The sequence below is a fragment of the Misgurnus anguillicaudatus genome, chromosome 19, assembly GCF_027580225.2.
Source record: "Misgurnus anguillicaudatus chromosome 19, ASM2758022v2, whole genome shotgun sequence".
In the NCBI taxonomy this organism is placed as follows: Eukaryota; Metazoa; Chordata; class Actinopteri; order Cypriniformes; family Cobitidae; genus Misgurnus; species Misgurnus anguillicaudatus.
In genome coordinates this window covers 15353596-15367292 of record NC_073355.2, presented here as the reverse complement: position 1 = coordinate 15367292, position 13697 = coordinate 15353596, and the positions used below count along the sequence as shown (strand labels likewise).

Below are 13697 nucleotides of genomic sequence, written 5' to 3'. Positions count from 1 at the left end.
TTCTCAACACAGTAGACAATGGGCTTTATGCCCAGCTGCACTACTTCCTGAACTTCAGCCAGCTTCTTGTTTCCTGTCTGCCATTGTTGGACAAACTGATTAATCCAGGTGTGCCTGACCTCAGTAGTCACAACAACAATAATCAGACACACCTGGATTAATCAGTTTGTCCAATAATGGCAGACAGAAAACAAGGAGCTGGCTGAAGTTGAAGTAGTGCAGCTGGGCATAAAGCCTATTCAAGTAACTGATCACCCACTTTAATCACATTGTTTAAACATAAGGGGCATTAATAACAACTATCATAGGGGTGGATTCATATTAAAACTTATTTGCCGTTTTTAGCTTAAAAAACTAAAAAGTTACACATTATCTTTTCAGATCCCAATTTATCACTGAAATCCTATTGAATCACTATAGGGACAACCAACCCCGTGATGGTTTGTGTCAGAGTGTCTTTGATGGTTAATTACTTCCTATTACAATACATTCGAAAAGTAAAAAGGATACACATTTAAAGCCAAGACTCCAAAGTTTCATTTCATGTAGGAATTACTGCTGAAAGATTTTTTTGAAGATGAGCAATTCATGCATGAGTAAAAATTGTGACAACCAACCCCGGTCTCCCCTACTCTGTTTATAATTCACTGCAATATATGTTACTAAAATGAATCAGACATGATGCAGAATTATTTATTTAATGTACTTTATTTATATATATATTATTTTTGAGTAATTTAAAAATACAAGAATTTGTATACATAGTACCATCCACTGATACAAATACAATAGTAATGCTAATCTACTTTGTCTGCTACATTTGGCCAGTTGTTTTTATAGCATTTATTTTTAAGATTTCAAATGTATTTCATTAAAATCTTACTGTAGAAATGTAGCAAATTCCTGTCTTATTCAGTTTTGTATTATGTTATTGTTTTGAACATAAGTTTAACCGTTTTGAAAACAGTATGTAAGCATGTGCAAATTGTCCTGTATGTATAAAGAGTTTTGGCAGTTGTTGAGAAAAGAATTCATGAAATTTGAGAGATGTAGTTATTAAATGCATTTTGTGCCAAAGCAATGATAATTGATCCTCAGTTTAGCCAACATAGACTTCTGTTGTGCTTACTGTGTGAAGAGTTTTGCAAAAGTGACCTAAGTATTGAGAAATGTGTCCTAGCGTCTGTAAAAAAAACTGTAAAACTCCTACCATACGGTGTGTGCTACAGATATGAATAATACCTAAGATGTGCTGTTACTTTAGTTTTTAATGGTCTAACTTTTTCAGACCTAGAGAGTAGCAGGGTTATGAATCCACCTCTGAATCACTACAGTCTCACACCAACCCATAAAATAAGTTTTGTGGATGTTTTTTTTTTTTTTTAATAAAACCTGATACTTTAGAGGAACAAATTAACACATGTCTAATGCTTTTCAAATGAAGTCTTTTATGTGTCTCTTTTGTGTGTGTTTAACACAGTGATGGTCTGTGCTTGAACACAGTGTGTTGCTATAGAAACCGCTGTGCTCTGACACATTTAAAGACGGCTTGCTGGAACTCAGTAGCTTTTGACCAAGATAAATGAAGAATGTAAAAATACTACGCATAAACAGTGACAGGGGAGTCGAAACATTAAGTCATGGGTTCGGCATTTAAACTGCATCAAGCTATTTCAATGTTAGCAAATTTGAAAATTAAATCTAATTAGATTGACAGATTGATTAAAGCAGCTGAATGAAGCAGCATATGAAAAGTTGTTGTATACAAACACCTTAACAGTGGACAGTTTCACAGAATTGGTTTAACATATTCAATGTAATACACTTGAGGCAAAAAACTTGAATCATAAGCGATTTTTTTATTATTAAAAAAAACATGCAATGTAATAATGTTTGAAAATTAAAAATGTGTTTTCTTCACATTTCAGTGTTCATGACACTATACTCATATCATCTGATATAAAAGGATACACATGAGAAATATTAAAGTGCAAGCAAAGGGAGAGTTGATTTTAATGAGGCCCAGTGTTTCAATCCCCCCTCCAGACCCTTCAATACTTGGGAAGGCTTTTGTTAGCAGAAACAGTTCACTGTTTTAGTTGCCAAGCAAGACCCGACTTGGAATTTCTCTTGCCTCTGTGCCTGGACTATAGCAGATTTCATCCATTTTAAACAAAATGAAAGACGCTCTTTTATGGTTTCTTGGTCTGCTCATTATCGGAATAGGTAAGATATTTCGCTGAGCAAATAACATTTTGGGTTAAGATTAGACAATGTTAATAATGGAGGTTTAAATTATTTAAAGTATTAAACTATATACTGCATATCTGTACTAAGGAAAGTTCATCCACTTTAGAAAGTTTGGTTTTCAAATCAAACATTGTTTACTAAAGGTATATATGTATTAACATAAAACTATAATATATGTGTAAAATATGTGACCCTGCCTGTGAAAACTCAGCTAAAGTCAATTTTTGTGATTTACTGTCTTCTACATGAAATCTTAATGTAAAGAACTTTGTATAATCTTGATATCTTTAATACTGACTAAGATCATGCTCCTATATCTCATAATTAAATTATGAGACTTTAACCTGGATTTCACAGATAGGGTCATATATATATCAATGTTGATGTGTTATTTGGTACAGTAAATCATTAATATTTGTATATATGGCATGTGTTTCGATGTAAAGTACATTTGACGAGTAATATATTGATGCTGTTTTCGATTGACTTCTTCAGTCTCGGGTGATAGTTGCTCTCTAGGGATATCTCCCTCTAGAGTAGTGGTGAAATTTGGAGATCCGGTGTCAGTCAGCTGTGTGGCTTCTCGTCCGGTACGCGAGCTGGGATGGGATTCTGTCATTGGTGCATCACATACACAGCATGACCTGAGCGTTCAGTGGCGGGTGGATAGCTTGACTGACTGGATCGAGGAGCCGATCTGCTATGGTGTGTTTTTCACCGCACCGAGGCAGTGTGAAGAAAAACTAAACCTTGTGCTATACAGTGAGTACATTATAAACCTCATAATAAACATATAAGGTAAGCTGTACACTCTAAAAAAAAAAGCTGGGTTATTTTCAAACTAGGTCAAAAAGGGGTTAAATATAAAAAATTTCAGGTAAGTTTAACACAATGCCTGGGTTTGTTCCTTTCTGACCCAATGCTGGGTTAAGAGTGTAGCTTTTTGCTGTATAAATGTGTATGGACGGTTTCACTGGATGCATGTGCGTTGTTGCGGTTAAGCATCTGGACCATAGACTGTAAAAAAAGATGGACGACACCCGTTCGCTCTCTTACATTGGTGAAAAGTGAAGCCGCCAGTGTCCCGATACGGCGCTGACTTGGGTCTTAAGTCTGTGCGGTAGCGATTTTGGGACCAGTCTTGCGCAGTAGTGAGAAGGAAGTAAAGCTGCGAAATCAAGGCCCCGCCCTCGCTCTCGCAAAATGCACATATCACAGCTGTCAATCATGACGTGACACTACAGTTTTTATAGCATTAAATTACTAAAACTAAACTAAAAACAAACTTATTTTAAAAACAAACACTTGAATTTACATCAGCGTGATAAAAAACTACAGAAACCAGATTCGGAAAAAAGATAATTGAAGTGTAATTAAATTGTTTAGTTGGTCTCAAGTCCCATTGAATAACATGGGGGAGGCGGAGTTTATGACCTATAATGGGACCAGTCACTGGGGGGCGATCAAGACGTTTTGGTTTCACTTTTCAGGGCTTGTGCGGCACGCTTGGTCTGGACGGAGCTTAACTTCCTGTCTCTGTTTGTTTTATGGTCTGACTAGTGGCTAAACTGAACTCTTGAACAAATACCTTATCAAAAATAACAAATGTTTTGATTTCCTAAAGACGAGGGGAGGCCGCAATCATGGATCACCGCTATTTGAAGGGGGGTTTGACAGCTGATCTGTAGTTAACATTGTGTACACATTTAACAAAGTAACGTTAGCTTAGCAGTGGCGGTTGGTGACTTCTTTATTCAAGGGCGCTTGATGCAAAGTTCGTCACAACATGTATAGCCCGTCATATCTCAAAAGAGACGCTCACGTTTGCCAGATACTCGCATAATCTCATGTGTAATCAGAGTTTACTGTTAAGGGAGTGTCTTGTGTTTATTTTGTGAACGTCTCTTTTATCATAAACGGTTTTGACCTGTGTGCAGCAGGCACTTATTTTGACGAAACGTGATGCACATGGTTCACATGATGCAATAAACACTTATTTTGAAAACACGAGCAACACACATGACACTTCGAACTAAGCTATGATTTGAACTAAGATAATCTACTTCTAGTTTATTTTGTTTGTGTCAGAAATAAACTACTCTAAAAAATGTGTTGTTATTGATTCTTTGCAGAGCTTACCGGAATTTATGTGTGTTCTATGAAAGCCGTTTGTTTATGTTGTTATGTTGCTGAAACTGTCTATACGTAAAAACATTTATAACACAGATTGTTAAGTGTCTCAAATGTTTGCTCTCGTCCTCATGCAGAGAAACCAGACAGCGTCTCTATAAGTGTAGTGAATCACACCAGTCCTTTGGTGGAGGGAAGAGAGTACCAGCTACTGTGTGAAGTGCAGAACGTTGCACCCGTTCAGTACCTCGCTTTACGCTGGTACAGAGGCCAAACTGAGGTTTACAACCACTCCTTCTCAGAGTTATCACCTGCTACGCCAGTCCAGGTGTCATCCACCCTTCTGATCGTCCCAACCAGAGGTGAAGATGGAGCTCAGTACAGATGTGAAGCGGAGCTGGAACTGGGAGCAGAAGGACCTCAACCTCCTCCTACAGTGCAGTCAGATGTTCTCAGCATTTCAGTTCACTGTAAGCCATTTGACAAGTCCAAACATTTCAAACCCATATCTTGAAGTCATGTATATTATTTTGTTGTTTTTTATTCAGATCCCCCTGATTTCCCCAGTCCAGAGGATGAGATACTGGAGGTGAATAATGGTGAGGAGGCAGTGCTAAATTGTGTCGCTGTGGGCAACCCACCTCCTGTGTACACATGGAGCTCCTCAAACCTTCAGAAAGTTCACAATCAGCCAGTTTTGACAGTGACATCCTTGGGCCCAGGGGCGTATACATGCACCGCATCCAATATCCTGGGGAAAAAGAGCAAAGAGTTCATCATCAAGCACAAATCCAAAGGTGAGATCGGCATGAACAGCAAGTGATTTTAACTACCCAGTCTCACAAGGTTTCGCCATATAGTCACGTAATTATTCTATTCATTTTTCGTGATATTATCACAAATTTTTGCGTTTTTTGTGATCGTATAACAAATTCCTGTTTTCGTGTGATTATCACGTATTAGTTACTCAACTGCTTTTTCCTATTTTTAAACCATTGTCGCTTTGGTTAAGGGTTAGATTTGGTGCTTGCATTAGAATGTCACTTTATGTATTGGTTTGTAATATTTTTTCTGATTTATTTTTTATATGTTACCTGGCGTTAGGGTTAAAGTTGGGTTTGGGTAGAGATGTCATTTTATGTAAATCTAACCCTAAACCAAAGCGACAATGGTAAGAAAATAGGACAAAACAGTTAAGTAACAAATACGTGATAATCACACGAAAACAAGAATTCGTTATACGATCACGAACAAATGCTGAAATTCGTGATAATATCACGAAAAAAGAATCAAAAAGTTACGTGACTATATTACGAAATATTACTATATTACTGGGCTGGATTTTAAATGGGTGCTTGCATATTATGCAATTTCACGTCTTTCGGAGTGTTAAAAGCTGAAAAACTTTAAAGTCGCAAAGATTAAACTTTTTCAAATCCAAAGAGATATTCTTACTGAAAGTGAAAGAGCATTCATGCCTTCCTAAAACACCTCATTCAAACACCCCCCCACATATCTACAACACTGTGTGGGAAGATTTGCATATCACCGGCCAAATGTATGTGCAAAGAAAGAGGCCGTAACTCAGAAATAAGGTACAAGAAAAGTTGCACCTTCTCTAAAAGTACATTTTTGTACCTAAAAGGTGCATATTGGTGCTTCAAATGTACCAATTGGTACCAAAATTGTACATATTAGGACGTTTTAATAGGTACTGTTCCAGTGACAGTTTTTTTTGAGAACTGAAATTTGGGAACTGATATTTCAAATATGATAAGGGGCATAACATTTCTATCACATGCTTGAGGTATTCAGCCAATCGCAACGCACTAAAACAGTTGGCCAATCAGAGCACACTGCACTAACGATGAGCTTTGTAAAAAACAAAAATAATGTACGGTTTGTGGAAAGTAATGTGTTTTTTAACCTTAAACTGCATGAGCACATTGCATTACACCAAATACACAAAATAACATAATTTTTAGCAAAGTCATATGACCAGGAAAACCGTTTTTCAATATTTTACTATGTTCTTTCCTCAACTTGGAAAAATTAATACATACCTATCTTTTTCAATGCGTGCACTTTTAAACTTTGTACAGCGCTTCTTGAATGTGTTAGCATTTAGCCTAGCCCCATTCATTCCTATGGCTCCAAACTAAAGTTTTATTTTGTGCCACCTTACTTACTCGTGTAACTACTCATGTAACAATCTTTACATATGGAAAACATGGAAGTGTTTGGTGGCTTCTAAATTTATCCCTGCTTGGAGCCATAGGAATGAATGGGGCTAGGCTAAATGCTAACACATTCACAAGGCGCTGTACAAAGATTAAAAGTGCACGCATTGATAAAAGACATCTTTAAAAAGGCATTCTTAAAGGAACAGTATGTAAGAAACGTATATCAATTAATCATAAAATGGCCCTGATTTGTCACTAGACATTAAGAAATCATGTTCATTTCAAATACTTATATCACTGACAACAGTAGTCAGGATATTGTCATTTAAAAAGTGGAGTTGCAGCCCTCAACTGATGTTTATGTTTTCATTTTGTGTATTGGCCACCAGTTGTGTTGCAGTACCAGTTTTGGCCACAACCCTACATACTGTTTCTTTAAAAATAAGGGTGACACACAATGCCATAAAAGACCCATTTTTGTGTCTGTATGGTTGCATTCAGAAAAGGTTATTGTAGTGGAAAATGTTTAGACCATTAAAAAAAGCAAAAAGTGGTTATTCGGAAAAAAATAATGATGAGCCATCGATGTGAAAATCATTTTGTAGCACCTTTATTTTTAAGAGTGAAATTGCACAACAGAAACAGGAATTTGTAAATTTGGAAATACTAGGTGTGGTAACACTAATGATACACTGCATCACAGTACCATCTAGTGAGATGGGTGGAGTCTTATCCTCTGATCGTGCTAACAAATACTCCTACAAGATAAGACATACTTTACATTCCAGTACTGCAAAAAAAGCACAATCCTTCACCAGCGTTTCTTTTTCAAACCTTAGACAAGTGGACGGAAACTCCAAATGTCCTGACAAGGGGCCAAAAAATACAGCATATAAATGCAAAGGAGGAAGAGGCTTTTCACACATGCATGAAAGCAGCAACATAATTAGATGCATATAAGCTCCTACACTGTTAGATACAATAGCAAAAAAAGGTACCCCAGCTGAACGGGTCCCAATATGTACCTTTGGGTACAGATATATACAGTATTTAGTATCATACCTTTGAGATACTAATATGCATCTTAATTTGATGTACTACTATGAACTCTTTAAGTGCAAAGCTTTACTTTTTGAAAGGGTACAGCTCCAGTTACAGCAGGGTTACATATTTTGACTTCAATTCTATGGTAACCAGAAAAACTTCATCACAACAAACACCATACTTGTCCACCAACAGTAACCTGCAGCCAAAAATTGTCTTGGCACTATAAAACTCCTGTTGTCTGTTTAGCAGGATAAGCAACAGGATGCCAACAACAGGATTTCCTGTAATGTTACTCTGTTGCAAAACTGCTAGTCACAATCATTTTATTACAACAGATATTCCTTATATCATAGTCTATGTTGTACAACAAGTTGTGACAGTATTGGCCAGACTACGTCAATGAGTGTGTTTGCAAGGCACATTGCTTGCTTAACAAAACCTACATAATTTATTACTGGAAAGAAGTTGAGTTTGATGGACACATTGGTATTATTACACGATGAGAAATAACAGAGCAAGTTAAAAACAGAGCGTTGTTTAAGATTTGCATTTAAAAAATGATACATTTTTATAAAAATTTTATATTTTTTATGATTATATTAATGTGTGTCTGGGTCAGAGAGCAAATGTTTAAAATTCTGTCATCATTTACTCTCATGTTGTTACAAACCTGTATAAATTTCTTTGTTCTAATGAAAATATTTTGAGAAATATTTGTAACTAAACCGTTCGTGGACCCCATTTTTTTCCTAGTAAAGATGTGAATGGGGTCCAGAAATGGTTTGGTTACAAACATTTCTAAAAATATCTTCCTTTGTGTTCATCAGAACAAAGAATTTATACAGGTTTGTAAAACATGAGAGTGAGTAAATGATGACAGAATTTTAATTTTTTTGTGAACTATCCCTTTAAAGTCACCATGAAACCGAAGTAGCGATTGCCTTATTTTCCCCGTGGTGACGTATATACGAATGAAATGGCTTTTGAGATGAAATAAGGCAGGGCTGGATTTGAATTTGTCCATCGAGATCTGATTGGTTCGTTTGAAGTTGGGTCGTGTTGCTAATTGCTAATCACTGCGATCTTCTGCCGGACCCCGCCCACCTGCCATACTTATGACCGGAAGTAAAGAGAGATCGTTTAGAGGAGGGAAGGAGATTTGCATTTTTGACACAATTTTTTTTTAAATAATGAAGCTCACAGATAATTCATTTGTTAATAATACCACAATATTAAAAAAATATATATATAGTTTTTCATTTCAATTTCATTGCGACTTTAAAGGAAAACTCCACCGTTTTTCAATATTTGAATATGTTCTTACCTCAACTTAGACAAATTAATACATCCCTATATTTTATCAATGCGTGCACTTTTAATCTTTGTACAGCGCGTCGTGAATGTGTTCGCATTTAGCCTAGCCCAATTCATCTCCAAACAGATATGAATTTAGAAGTCACCAAACACCTCCATGTTTTCCCTATTTAAAGACTCTTATATGAGTAGTTACACGAGTAAGTATGGTGGCACAAAATAAAACTTTTGTTTGGAGCCTTAGGAATGTATGGGGCTAGGCTAAATGCTAACACATTCAAGAAGCGCTGTACAAAGATTAAAAGTGTACGCTTTGAAAAAAGGCATGTATCAATTCATCTAAGTTGAGGTAAAAGCATAGTAAAATATTGAAAAATAGTGGTGTTTTTCTTTAATGAATTTGTTTTTAAAGTTTTTGCTCTTTGCTCCCCCTACAGGTTAGAAGCGTAATTGTCCATTACCACTGTCGTAAATACTGCAGCATAGCTAACTCTGATTGGATGTACGTCTGCCGTAAAGCAAGTTTTTGTAGTTTTCACTCGAACTACAGGACCGCGACCCGACGGTTGGAAACTTCTTTAGTGCGGTTTTGGCCGATAGAGGGCTGCAAAGCGAATGTAAAAGTGCCGTTCGCCCTGTTTCGAGTGGTTGAACGACTGAAACTTTTTTTGGAAATGTTATTTTAAAGTAAAAAAACTCTTTGGTGTTGCTTTAATGCTAATCCACCATTTTCTGTTTGACAGGTGTTTAAGAGACCTTGAGAAGAAATGAAAGATGCACAGATCCAGACGTGCGCTCAGGACTTTCTGAACACGCATGTTTAAAATTTAGCTTGACTCTAGAATGTAGAGGGTTTGTTTCACTTAATGCCTTGCTTACTTACATTTACATGTTATATTTAGGACTCTCCTTATTCAGGGGTTTTGATTTGTTAAACATGAGAGTCAAACCTTTTTCCTTGTTTTGTATAAAATCAGGTTTGTGTTTTATGACCAGCTGTGATGATTTTTATTTTATAGATATTAATTTAACTAATAATAAAATAATAGAATGAACATAGTGTGATTTAGTGATTTTCTTCTCTGAATGGACAATAAAAATGTTATTTTACTATGATAGTTATTTCCTACTGCATGGGTATTTTTGTTATTGAAAACTATAGATTTTCTACACTGTCAATAAATGGTCCCAAGCTGTCACTTGGGCATTACCCTTTAAATGCACAATTTAATATAGATTTTATACCAATATGTACTGTACATTTAAGGTACTAATATGCACATAGGTGCAAAGGGATACATTTTGAAAGGCCAACAGTGACAACTAGGGACATTTTCTGACAGTGCAGATAACTGAATATTACATCTAGTCTCCACATGAAACCTTTTTCCAACTTTCTCAGGAAATTCTCATGGAGTGTTACTTTACAATAAATTATCTGACTGTGTGCACATAATAAATATCTTACAATAGAGATAGGACAAATGAGTATTAAATAAAATACATTTCTTGTAAAGGTTCCACTTATCTTCTCTTGTGCAAATATTTCCCTACTCAAAATGAAATTCTGCAAAACTGCATTTTGCATTTTAACTTAGCTTTTTTCATGTTTGAAGGTATGTCACTCCAGCTGGGATATTGGAATGAGTTTGTTTTAACAATTGATGTTATATGTAATTATTTTCATGTTTGGTGTTAAAAATAGTGTTTATAGGATGATTGTAACAATGGTGTAACTTTGGTTTAAGATGTGGGGGGACACAAAATGGGGGAAAATGTTTTCGATTTAAATTCCAAAATTTAGGGACTATGTTGATAAAAAAATCCAGGAAATAATAAAGTTAAGGCAGACTCTCAGTCATGCTCATTCGTGACAATGTGCGGTTAAAAAATCATGACAAATGATTTTGAAAGTGGGGGGACACAAAAGGGATTTTGAAAAGTGAGGGGACATGTCCCCCTGTCCCCAGTGGAAATTATGTCCCTGGGTTGTAACACTTTTTATTGAGCACCAGTAACTTAAAATTTGTTTGTGCTGATGCAAAACCCTGTACTTGCAAATGTCCAGTCACTTTCACTGTCCTTAAAGGTAAAGGTAAAAGGAAAAAAAATTGGTCAATATCCTAATATATTCTATAAACCTCTTTTAAAGAGCACCTATTTCATTGCTAAAAAAAATATCAAAGCTATTTTGTGTATTTGGTATAATACAATGTGTTTGCGTTGTTTAGGGTTCAAAAAACCAACCTGATCTCACAAAGTTCCGTGTAATAGTCACAGAATTTTTTGCGCATTTTTCCGTGGCATTCTCACGGATTGGTTACTCAACTGCTTTTTCCTATTTTCAAACCATTTTCGCTTCGGTTTAGGGTTAGATTTGGTGTTTGCCTTAGTATGTTACTTTAACTATTGGTTTATATTTTTTCTGCTTTATTCTTTTATATTTTCTAAACTTTAAGCAATTGTCGCCTGGTGTTGAGGTTAGAGTTGGGTTTGGGTAGGGATATCATTTCATGTAAATCTAACCCTAAACCGAAGCGAAATGGTAAGAAAATAGGACAAAACAGTTGAGTAACCAATCCGTGAGAATGCCACGGAAAAAGACAGCCTGTAGCAGGGCCACGGAAAAATGCGGAGATCCGTGAGAATGCCACGGAAAAATGCGCAAAAAATTCTGTGACTATCCCACATCGTACATTCTTATACTATCTGAACTAATTTACGATTAGTCATCAGCTGTTGCGCCTGTGTTATTTAATTTGAGCTTTTTTAAAATTGTGCTTACTTGCTAATTTGCCCCCGTTTAGTAAATCTGCCCCTAAATGTGTTGTTTTTATCTAGACACAACATGTGTTGTTTTAACACATTCGTTTTAAGAGTGTAGGGTTATCTCTTAAACCCTGGTAAAGTGTGAACAGCGTGAACGAACTATTTCAAGTGTGAAAAGTCTGATTTCTGATTTCTAGACTACATGGGGCTTCTCACTTGAACCATCTGTTCTTAGCTTGTGTGAGGCTTTCGAATATCTGTACACAGTGTAACATGACAGCCTAGCAACTGATCCCACTAAATTTCCATGCCTGACATTAAACTGCAGGCTTTTTCAGAATTAATCAGATTAACACTGCCTTGCTTGAAAAGAAATTACGATTTTCATAAAGGGTTGGTTGTAACATTTTAATGAACTGTTACAACTATCCCCACCCCAAGCAACCAGAGTCTGTGTATTTATTTTCCTGCCCCATATTTGACACATTGGTTAGTTGTTTAATTGCTCCCTCTGGTGGATGTTTATACGGGACCTAACAAGTACTTTAAATTATGTTTGTATATAGAGGGTATGCATTGACGTCACTTTTCAACGTGACCACGCCGGAACTCGCCCTGTTGAGTGGCAAACGTTCAACAAAATGGCTGGTTTTCTGACTATTATCAGCTTAAATTGAATTTAGTTGGACTTGATAGCAGAGGTGGACAATACTTAGTTACATAAGTTACATTTTCCAAACATCTGTGCTTTATTAGGTTGTTTGTATTGGGAAAAACATTACTTCACTAAAGCATAGAATCATACTGTGTATTCTTTGATATTGCATATTAAAATTTATTTAATACCTAATTACATTTCAATTGTGTACTTTTACTTGAGTAAAAGTACGTTAATGTACTTAAATATTAAATGTGAAACAAAAATGTATTATTTGTATTATTTATAAAATGTAATTGATTAAAAATTATGATAATATGCTTTGGAATGTATGTTTTCCAAAGAAAAACATGGATAAAATAAAAATACTTGAAAAATACTTTTAATTTAACGCGTTTTCCCCGCGTTTTCGTCGATGTCACGCTGTACTCAAATGCTGCCGCTTTGTCTTTCGCTACTCAGTGGGCGTAACCGCAGTCCCTCTCGCCGACGGTGACGTCATGTGCATACCCTCTGTTGTTTATTAGCACAGACAGAGCAAAAGTTATGTAAATGAGTGAAACTGTAAAATGTTGTTGTGCCTATTAATTCAATTAATTATTTATTAATTAGATAAACAAATCAAAACAAATAATTGCCCTTAACAAAAAAGACACAAAAACAGTTGATTCAAAAATAATAATTAATACCTTACTTCATCTGACACATAAACCAATATCAATCAATTTAAATCAGCCTACTGGATACGACACATTTATGAAGCAGCCGTTATCTCAATAACCTATGTATCTTCTTTGTTAGGTACAGGGAATGCTAATAAATGTTTCAAATTCTGTTGATTCAACAAAAGGTTGCATTGTTATGTACTAATATAATAACTGTAAAATAATTTATTTAGTTTTGTAAATTTTTATTTGTAATACAATTAACCAAGAAGGAATTAATAGCCATCTTAACATGTGGCTTGGTGATAGCAATTATATATGTTGTTTAAAAATTATTAGATAATGCATTAAACAATAAACAACAATTAATGTATAAAGTCACATATATTATTAGACTACACTGTGTTGTCATTTTTATTTTCCTCTTAAATGTAAAATGATTGTATAAAGCAGCTGTACATTATGCTGTACTTTATATAAATCATGTACAGAAATTTTTTTTAGTTTAAAAAAGTCATTTCAACTTTCTTGACTAGTGAGAGGTATAAATTAAATAAATTAAGTTGAATGAGCTAAAGTTATTATTACAAGTTTATTTTTTACAATTTATAGCAACTTCTAAATAGTAAATAAAAATGTTTAATAACTTATTTATTTAAGTTATTTAAACTTCAACATTAA

At 35.2% G+C, this 13697-nt stretch overlaps 1 protein-coding gene across 1 annotated transcript; it reads left to right on the top strand.

Moving 5' to 3' along the window:
- The first annotated feature begins 2007 nt into the window (after positions 1 to 2007).
- LOC129431525 (vascular cell adhesion protein 1) lies at positions 2008 to 9936 on the top strand. The gene is made up of 5 exons (XM_055189471.2): positions 2008 to 2226; positions 2746 to 3012; positions 4518 to 4850; positions 4929 to 5177; positions 9668 to 9936. Exons 1-5 carry the CDS (start codon positions 2178 to 2180, stop codon positions 9673 to 9675), a joined length of 906 nt encoding a protein of 301 aa, XP_055045446.2. The 5' UTR covers positions 2008 to 2177; the 3' UTR covers positions 9676 to 9936.
- The last annotated feature ends 3761 nt before the right edge of the window (positions 9937 to 13697 follow it).